Genomic DNA, 10429 nt, shown 5'->3' on the forward strand with positions numbered 1-10429 from the left:
CAACCGTTGTTTCCTTCTTCACAAAACCTACAAACTATTTTGTGCTTTTGGTTTTGTATTATTTTCTTTTTATATTTGATGATATAATTTTTAATATGCCGCATATGTTAAAAATACTGGACCTATAAGCTGGTGTGAAAAATATTTTTTTTTATGGATTAAAAAAGTTGACTCCGAATGAATTTATTAGTTTTGATATGTTCGTCTTAAAACCGAAGCGGTTTGGGTTTAAATTGGGCATATATGTAATTGTTACTATTAAAAAGAGGATATATGTAAATTAGTTCATTAAAGGTAAAATGGTCAATTAGTTAGTTAATTTTAATAAAATTGGGAGATATGTAATATAAGTGGTTTAAGAAGGAAAAATATGAAATTAAATGTTCCGCATTAGAAAAATATGTAATAAAGCAAGTTAGGAAGGGGATATATGTTAATTTCTCTATACAAAAAACTTAGAAAAACTTGTTTGTGACACCAAACTTCTCATTTATACTAGTAGATAATTCATAATTATAAGTTAGAGACTTTTTTTTAATAAATTCTTTATAAATATAATTACTATTTATTTTGGTATTGTGTATTAAATTTGATTTCTATTTTACAAAAGGTGGGAAAGGTGGTGCGGTTCACGTTTACTATATAAAAAGAGTGCCTCCTTAGTGTTTTTTTACTTGTAACTTGTGATTTGTTACTAGTAACTTGCTTGTAACGTTTCCTCTTTCTGGTTATAAATTTTTTTTTGTTGTTGTTCGTTAAAATTTTGACCAAATTTAACGCTACACTTTTTTAAGAGAGAAGATATCAACAACACCTTGAAAAAAGTGCAAAAATCTTTCAACAAAAACAATAAATCACGTCACACTTGTACCCTTTATAACAACTTATATTATATTTATATTTATATTTATATTTATATTTATATTTAATTTCCATACAACAACTTTTAACGTGGTTTATACACCAACTCCTCTTTATATTATAACCTCCCAAAACCCCTTCTTCACCACCACCGTCACCGTTTAATATTATTATTGATAATAATAATAATATGAACTCCACCGTCGTGAACCACCGCCACGTCAGCCGTTCAATCTCACTGCCTCACAATTTCAGATCCGGAATGTTTAGAGAGCCACAGCAGTATTTTTTAGACGCGTGTGCTTTATGTAATAAGCCGCTTGGATGCAACAGAGACATCTTCATGTACAAGTAAGTCTCAGGCTCAGTACCTAGGGTTTCTAATTATTAATTCGCTTAAATCGTTAACAGTTTTCGTCAAATTACAATGCCGTAGGTCTGATCTACGGTTTCTGATTCGAATTACGGGAAATCTGAAGCGAATTTAGCGTAATTTGCGTTAAATCTATGGTTTCTAACTCGAATTACGTGAAATCTGTGACGAATTTAGCATAATTTGCGTTAAATTACGATATTGTAAGTCTGATATATGGTTTCTAGCTCGAATTTTGGATGATATGCATCAAAATACGATATCTAGGGTCTCTAATTCGAATTACGTGAAATCTGAAGCGAATTTAGGTTAATTTGCGTTAAAATACGGTTTCGTAAGCTCGATTTACGGTTTCTAATTCGAATTTAGTAAAATCTGAAACGAACTTTGCATAATTTGCATCAAAATATGGTTTCGTAGGCTCGAATTACTCAAAAAAAAATTATGGTTTAGTAGGCTCGAATTACTGAAATCTGAAACAAATTTCGCATAATTTGCATCAAAATACGGTTTCATAAGCTGGAATTACTGAAATCTGACACGAATTTGGCATAATTTGCATCAAAATACGGTTAATTACTGAGATCTGAAACGAATCTGGCATAATTTGCATCAAAATACGGTTTCATAAGCTGGAATTACTGAAATCTGACACGAATTTGGCATAATTTGCATCAAAATACAGTTAATTACTGAGATCTGAAACGAATCTGGCATAATTTGCATCAAAATACGGTTTCGTAAGCTTGAATTACTGAAATCTGAAATGAATTTGGCATAATTTGCATCAAAACACGGTTTTGTAAGCTCGATCTAAGGTTTCTAACTCGAATTAAGTATAATTTGAAACGAATTTTGCATAATTTGCAGCAAATTTAGGGTTTACAGTTCGAATTACATAAAATTGTAATGAATTTTGCATAATTTGCAGCAAATTTAGGGTTTATAATTCGAATTACATAAAACTGTAATTTTTTTTGCATAATTTGCATCAAATCCATGGTTTATAATTCGAATTACGTAAAATTGTAACAAACTTTGCGTAATTTGCATAAAAAAAAAAGATTTCGTAAGCTCGATCTGCGATTTTTAATTCGAATTACGTAAACTTGTAACGAATTTTGCATAGTTCGCATTAAAATACTATCGTAACTCTAACCAAGGGCTTCTAATTCTAAATCTCTTAAATCTTGCACAATTTTTTCAAATTACAATGCTGTTATTCCAATCTAGTGTTTCTAGCAGGGCTGTCAATTCGTGTCTTAATGTGTTTAACATGTTAGAAACGGTGCGCTTAACACAGTTTTAAATTTTATTTAACAATAAAGAAAAATGGAGTCTAGCCTACTAATTTTAATTATTTTATAAAAAAAACCTCATACCGCACTTTTTTTTATTAACAGGTCTTATCGTATCTTAAACAGTCGGCCAATTGGCAGCCATATTTTCTAGTCCACATTTAATTACTTAAAAATATAAAAAATCACATACCACACTTTTTCGATTTAACAGGTCTTATCGTGTCTTAAGCAGTCGCCCAATTGACAGCCATAGTTTCTAGTCCGAACTATGTGAAACTGAAACGTATTTCGCATAATTACATCAATTCTCACCAAATTACACGAAACTTAAAAGAATTTTGTTTAATTTGCAGAGGAGACATACCGTTTTGCAGCGTAGAATGCAGAGAAAAACAGATTGAGATTGATGAACTCAAAGAGAAGAAGCAATCTCTCTCTGCATCCATCAAAGCTATGAGGAAGGAGGAGGAGAGAGAGAAATCTTCTGCCAGTTCTTCCCCAAAATGCCCTTTGCGTTCTGGTGCAGTTGTTGCTGCTTAATTAATTAATTGATCTGGTTTTTAATTATGTAATTAGGGAAAGAAATACTTCCCTTTTTAAAGCATATATGACTTTTTTTGTGTTTACTATGCAAGAAGTGTGTACGGTGCGCAAGTATTTGATGGGTGGTCCGGTGTACGTGTGAGTGTTTTTGATTCACAGTGTACAAGCTACTATGATTACGGTCTGAGTTTTATGTTGACTGTGTCTTTGTGCTATAATAACTTTGTTATTGCATATGAATAATAATGTTTGTTACATTTGATTTTGATGGGTTTATGACTTCACTAAATTAAGAAAATGCTCCTTGAAATGTCCGAATTTAGTCTGGCTTGACCTGTTTTGTTCAAGTCGGATTATATGTTTAGTTCAGGTAATCAGGTCAGATGACGGTGTTTTTGACCAATCACATGGCGCTATATGGAAATTATTTCGTCGATCTAATCTGTTGCTTGAAATTCCGATGGCCCTTTTTTTGAGTCACAACCATTTCTAATGTGATCTGACCAAATTTGTGTATGATTCGACCAAAATTATTTGAGTTCCGATAATATTTTTAAGAGTCATAAGCAATTTTAATGTAGTCCGCCCAAACTTTTTTTGAGTCACGACCAAATTTATGTGTGCCCGACAATACTTTTTGTAAGTCATAATGTGATTTGACCAAATTTGTGGACATTTTTTGGAATATGTTGACTGGAAATACCGTCGTCTGGCACGTGCAAACAGGTCCAGCCTACCATATATGAATGAACATTTTTTTGGATAGGGCTGTCAATTTATGATACTGATCTGTTAACATGACACGAGTTTTAACAGTTTTGGATTTGAGCTTAACAGGTCTTGTGTTTTAAGCAGGACGACATGTTCTAACAAGTTAAAGACTTGTTCACATGTTAGTAACTTGTGTATATTTTTTAATTTAAAAAATAAACAAATAAATAAATATACTCTCCTAAAGTTCTAAACCTAAAATCATACTTATATACGACATTTCACTCATGTCCGTCGTACCCGCTATTATATTTTTAATGGATGTATGATTTTCTTCTATGGTTTTTTATTTCAAGTATGTTATGGATTTGTGATTTTTTGTTTCATATATGCTAAGGATTGTCGTTTTTGTTCAAATATATAATGAATTATGCATTAATTAAGGCTTTTATGCTTGTTTTGAAAAGTTCTATTTCATTACAGTTGTACTATTCATTTTATGTTTAAACAAGTCCCTTAACAGGTATTAGCAGGTTAACCTATTGCCATACAGGTTCGTGCTCGTGTTTGGAAAAAATAACACGATTAGTTATCGTGTTGTGTTCGTATTTAGTACCACAGATTATCGTGTCTTATCATGTCATTTCCGACACGTTAATTCAGTGGCAGATCTAGGAATTTTTTTTAGTGGGTTCACTGTTTGGTTTGGTTTGACGGTTTCAGGTCATTTTGACGATTCAGATGGTTAAGGTCTATCACACGATAAAAATACGATACAATAAAAAAACATCATTATTAGAGCATTCACGTATTATTGAATTATAGATTAAGATGAATTGTTAGTTTGTTACTCTGTTATTAATGTTTAGAAGGTATTTTACTACAAATAATTGTAATATGTATGTTATATATTTATACCCACACATTGTTCCATACTTCTATCCAATTACCATAAAATAACTTTAACTTACACATATTAGAGTCCCCACCCACCTACACAATTGCACATTGTTATAACTTTTAAATCAGTTTATAACTAGTAGTTAAAGAATAGAAATAAAATTAAACAAAAAAAAAAAAGATAAAAACGGTGTGCAAACAGAGAATTGAACCTGCGCTGATGATTCTTAGACAAGCAAGAAGGAATGTTTACCACTAGACCAAAGTTAAACTTTGTACATGTTTTCACTCATAAAATTTATGTGGGTTCACTCTCGTATTTTATAGACGTTTTATATAAAATCCGAAACTCAGTGGGTTCCCGTGAACACGGTCTCGTATACGTAGATCCGCCCCCTGACGTTATGACCACCTTGGCAGCAACGTTTAGTATTTCCTTTGAACAATCTTTTACTTGTATATCACTGCAAATAAAGATATTATAAAAAACTTTTAACAGTCATTGATCAATAATGTTTAGATTACATTGAAACAGAAGGCAAACGAGTAAAAAGCTGCGCCGCTACCCCCTTTTGAATTGCAAAACCCAATCTTTTAAAAACAACATTAGCTGATCTTGGAGTCATAACATTACTATGCATGACCCGCTGAACACGGGTAAATAACTCCACAGCTTCAGGCGCGAGGAAACTGTCACACCCCGACCAAAGGCGGCGGAACATGCCGAGTTGTAACGATTATCCATAAGCACATGACACTAATTAAAGTGACAGTATTTAATAAACTCATTTCATTTCACAACATCGAAAATGTCACATAACAATTATCCATAAAATAACCATAAACAAGATATCACAAAATATGGCAAATTGATATTGTTCATTTTTACTAATATCCTAAGGTTTTTGATATCGTTTTCTTCACAATCATAAATCAACCAAGATGCAAACCTGCAACATTTCATAAAATAAAGTTTGTCAACACAAAGGTCGGTGAGCAATTCATAAGTTTAATCATATTAGTATATAATAAAGATAGCCACAAAACTTGCATACGAAACGATAAATAAAAGTGGTAATTTGGATAAATAGATATCGCTAAACACATTAGCGACACCTAGCTATAAGGGGATGCCAAATAGTCTAGGATTTTATAGTTATCATTAATTGCATTACGTTAACGACACCTTGCTATAAGGGGATGCCAAATAGTCTAGGATTTTATAGTTCCACCAACCAAAAGCGATAAACACATAGGCATATAAGCATAGAACACCAAATCGAGCAATTATTTAGGTAAAGTATACAACTACGTTTGTGGTTTAAGATTCAAATATAAAGCATTTTGTTGAATAAGTATGAAATGTCACCCCCAAAATAAAAGATGGAAAATGGGGTATGAAGTACTCACCTTCAAGTAGTAAACTTGAAAGATGATAATTTGGAGATTTGTCGGAACGACGAGTTTAACGCACAATGCCTAAAAAGAAAAGAAGTCTTGAATTTAGAAAGGTTGTCTTGAAGGTCTTTAAACAAAATAAATGTTGAGAAATATAAATAATTAAAGTTCAAGGTTTAAAATGTGACTATTTAAGAATTTATAATAATAACCCTTTAAAAATGTAAGTTTGCTCGAAACCGGGTTAAAGTATCTAACCTTAATATTTACTCAACCTATGTTAAGTAATAAGGTGGGTAAAATGCAAGAATGCAAATCCCTTTGGAATAAAGATACTAAAACGGGTTTTTTTTTATCGAGTGTTCGGGTTGTCGGTTCGGGTCTTGATAATTGGTCAAACCCAAAGTAAACTTTCCAAAATATTGAATGTTATGAGATAACTCAATAAAATTTAATAAGAATTAACCAAGTATGTAGTTCCATTGTTTTAGAACTAACAACGCACGTTAAGCGAGTGTTCGGTTTTGTCGGTCCAAACTTTGTTATGAGATTCAAGTTGGATCCAACATTTCCAAGTACTTAAGAAAATATTTAAAAATCAATTTGTAACTATTTTTAAAGAAATATATAAGTCTTGATGGCTAAAAAAAACACACTTGTGTGTCTTAAGCGAGCAAGAATCGGTTTGGTTCGGTTTCCATCTTACAACAAGTTCATAGATGGTTTCCACATGTCCAAACACTAAATAACTTGTATAATAATGTACAAATAAAAAAATACCAAAAGTTAACAATAAAGTCTTTAAACAAAAGTTCGGTTTTCGGTTCGGATCGTGTTTCGGGTTAAGACCGAGGTAAGATTCTACAAACCCATAACCATAGAATTTGTAAAAATGATTTTAGAAACTTAGATCTAACACTAAGTATGTTTAAACAAACAAAACTAGTAACAAAGTTCGGTTTACGGTTTAGAGCTATTTACAGTTAAACCGAAGCATAGACTCTTAAAAACCCATAACTATGGAACTTGTAAACATGCCCAACAAACTAAAATAAGCAAGATTAATATGTATGAACAAGTTATAAAGATGTATATATATCAAGGACACGAAGTCCTCCATGAAGCCTTGCCTTATGGGGTCCGAAACCTCACCGACCGGAATCGGAGAAGTAACTACCAAAGGTAAACAAGGGGTGTATATTATATATATGTTGCACAACCATAAACAAGTATTAATAAGGCTACATAAACTAATTAAGATGAAAGACCAAAATCCTTCAAGAACACTTAAGAAGATAACCTTGAATCTTTGATGTTTGAGAGAGTTTTTTTTTTTTGGAGTTGTAGAAAGGGAAATGAAGAGGAAAGGTGGTGTATATATAGGGTAATGTTGGTGGTTAAATATGGGTGTGAGACACAAGAGTTTTCATGCAAAATGGATCAAGACAAAAACACAAAACAACAAAAAAATAAAAAAATAAAAATAAAAATATGATGTTTTCAAGACCCAACAAGTGTGAAACAATATTGTAACATAAATCCATTATTTTGATTATAACATAAGCTTCGGTTTACAAATCGGGTCGGTTTACATAATAAACAAATACAAAAACGAATACAAACAAGACCCGAAATTGACGAATGTCACAGAAACCAAAAGTGTCAAAAGCAAAAGGAATAAATACATGTTGGTTGGCAAGACACGCTTTCTCTTGTTTTGCCACCTTGAATGAAGCAGCTTTTAATGCGGCTTGACCGACTGCGAAACCACTACTCCCTAAGCCCACCAAAGGGGAAACCCCTGTTAAATCCAACACGTGTTTTCCTCATATCCATCCAAACACCAAAATGTCAGCCGGTCAAAGAGATGATCTTCCCTTCGTCGGGTCAGTCAGGAAATTCACAGGTGGTTCTTTCTTAACAGAAATTCCGGCCCACTTGAATATATGAAAGAGCACATCCCTAACCAGATCATGTCGGTACTTGAACCCCGGGGCTCTTTACAGTGCACCGCGTGCTCCCTATATGAGTCTAAACACGCCTTACGACAAATAGGGCATATCTCATCAACCGGAAATAGAGGAATAATGAGGCGATACTTGAGGATAGTACGATACTCCACTGGAGACATATGCTGGCCTAACCCATCTATAGGAATAGCAAGAAGAAAATCTTGAGCATGTGGTTCTCGTAGACACTCAAAAATGGATTTTTGTCTGCTTGTCATGTTAAAGTGTGACTTCATGTCGTGAACAATTTTACTAAAAAGAGCGCTCGCCAATGCATGCTGGGCTTTAGAGGGGGCGGTCTCTTTGTTGGTGAAACTGCTAAAATCGACGCTTGGAATCATATCACGAAGACAAGCCAGAGCACAAGAATAATCAGAATCCATCCCACATATACCACTGTCTCGCAAAATGTGATCATGAAGCACTCACAATTGGGCTCTCGAGGCCACAAACGCATAAGAGGAAGCCTCTACTGCCGAATACAACCCCAAACCCCCATTCTTAATGGGTAAGGAAGCAAGTCGCCATTGGAGGTCTCCAAAGAAAGGACCTCCACAAACTACAATGTCCTCGATCACCTCACGCAACCCCTTATCAAAAAACACCACTGCCTCCATCATGTGTACAGGTTGGCAAGTTCTCAAACCGAAGAAAAGTTTAGCAATACCCATACATGATCGAAGCAAAAGTAAGTCACTCTGCGGGTCACCAAGTTTTGGGAGAAGACACATCAAATCAACAGCATTAGTAGCTCTTTTTTTTGCCAACCCCCTAATAAACCCGGTGTCTTTACTAACAGCTCCCCCAAGAAGCTTCACCCCTAATAATGGTCTCCCGATGTCAGCAGGGAATAAACTGTCACGAGACTTCGTACCATCACAAGAAGGCCAAAATAGCTCAGTTTTCTTAATATTCAGTTCAAGACCCAAAGTTGGACCCATCACCTTAATGATATCCAACACTTTAGCCGCCTCCATTGAATCTCCAATGACTGTCCCATCATCAAGATACCAAGCATGAAGAAGAAGCTTGCAATTGTCTCGAATTTGATGCACAAGGGGTGTAAAACAAGGGAAAAAATAAGTGGTCCCAATGGGTCTCCTTGTTGAACCCCCATGGTGGACCAAATATGATCATCCCCAAGATATAGTCTTGATGGTTGCCCAAATAAAAATTCTACCCATAAGGAAATAGATGTAAGAATAAATATATGGATATATATATTTATGTATGGCCATCGTTATCATTTATATAATAACAGATCAAAATAATTAAATTATACCTTATTATTATATTAGCTAGGTAATTGTTGATGGACCATATTACCATTACTTGCTAATCAAGGGTTTCCCCTTGGGTGTATATAAATACATGGAAGAGATTAATTAACATCATAAGAAAAACCTAACTCTCACATTAAGTAATTCGTGACCCCTATATCTCTCCGTAATTCGTTTTGCTCAAGAACCCTAATCCCCATCACTAACATACATCCTAAAGGGGAACTCGACCAAGCTGACTATCATGTCGTCTACATCCTTCTCCGGGCGGTTACTACTTCCCCTACTGTAACAGGTATGTTTTATTTATGGGTTTATTATAACATTCATGTTTTCTATTACATACGTGAAGAACTGATCAACATGTGGTATCAGAGCGATGTTGATTAATCAGTTCTTTATATTTTCCCTAAATCTGGATCTAAACCGGAAAACATGAAACTAAAATCTGATAAACCCGAATTCTGTTTTCTTATTTTATTATCATTAAATTCTTATGAACTTATTGAAATCTGGTTATATATAAACTGTTTAAAAACAATGTTATAACCAATTTCACATTAAAAACCTATTAAAAACTTTATGGTTTTTCGGTGGTGTTCTTCGTGTTCATCATGAGTTTTTCGAAAAATATTACATATTTTGGTTAAAATTCGGATTATGATTGTGTTTTTCCTAAAATAATTGAATAATCAAATATTCAAAGATTTTAAATTTTGAATAATTATGGAATCTATAAATTTCAAAATTAAAACGAAATCTTGAAGATAAAATTAATCTCTAAAGAATTTGAACCAAAATATGTTTACCCTAAATAATTTGATTTGAGTACCACCGAAATCTTGGTTAAAACCGAGAACTCATAATTTTTGATATCTCATTAAAACCGAAAACCCAAATAAAACCGAAAACTCATGTGTTAACAGAGAACTCATAATTTCCAAGATCTCATAAAACCGAAAACACAATAAAAACCGAAAACTCAAGTGTTAACAGAGAACTCATAATTTTCGATATCTCATAAAACCGAAAACACGAAAAATGTTTTGTAAG

At 33.4% G+C, this 10429-nt stretch overlaps 1 protein-coding gene across 1 annotated transcript; it reads left to right on the forward strand.

Moving 5' to 3' along the window:
- Positions 1–1019: 1019 nt before the first annotated feature.
- On the forward strand, positions 1020–3090 carry LOC143555782 (FCS-Like Zinc finger 2-like). The gene is made up of 2 exons (XM_077045280.1): positions 1020–1212; positions 2889–3090. The coding sequence occupies exons 1-2, from the start codon at positions 1052–1054 to the stop codon at positions 3073–3075; spliced, it is 348 nt and encodes a 115-aa protein (XP_076901395.1). The 5' UTR covers positions 1020–1051; the 3' UTR covers positions 3076–3090.
- Positions 3091–10429: the final 7339 nt, after the last annotated feature.

Source organism: Bidens hawaiensis, unplaced genomic scaffold (assembly GCF_021521415.1).
Source record: "Bidens hawaiensis isolate Kalapana, Puna unplaced genomic scaffold, B.hawaiensis_p1.1 tig00018313_1, whole genome shotgun sequence".
Classification (NCBI taxonomy): Eukaryota; Viridiplantae; Streptophyta; class Magnoliopsida; order Asterales; family Asteraceae; genus Bidens; species Bidens hawaiensis.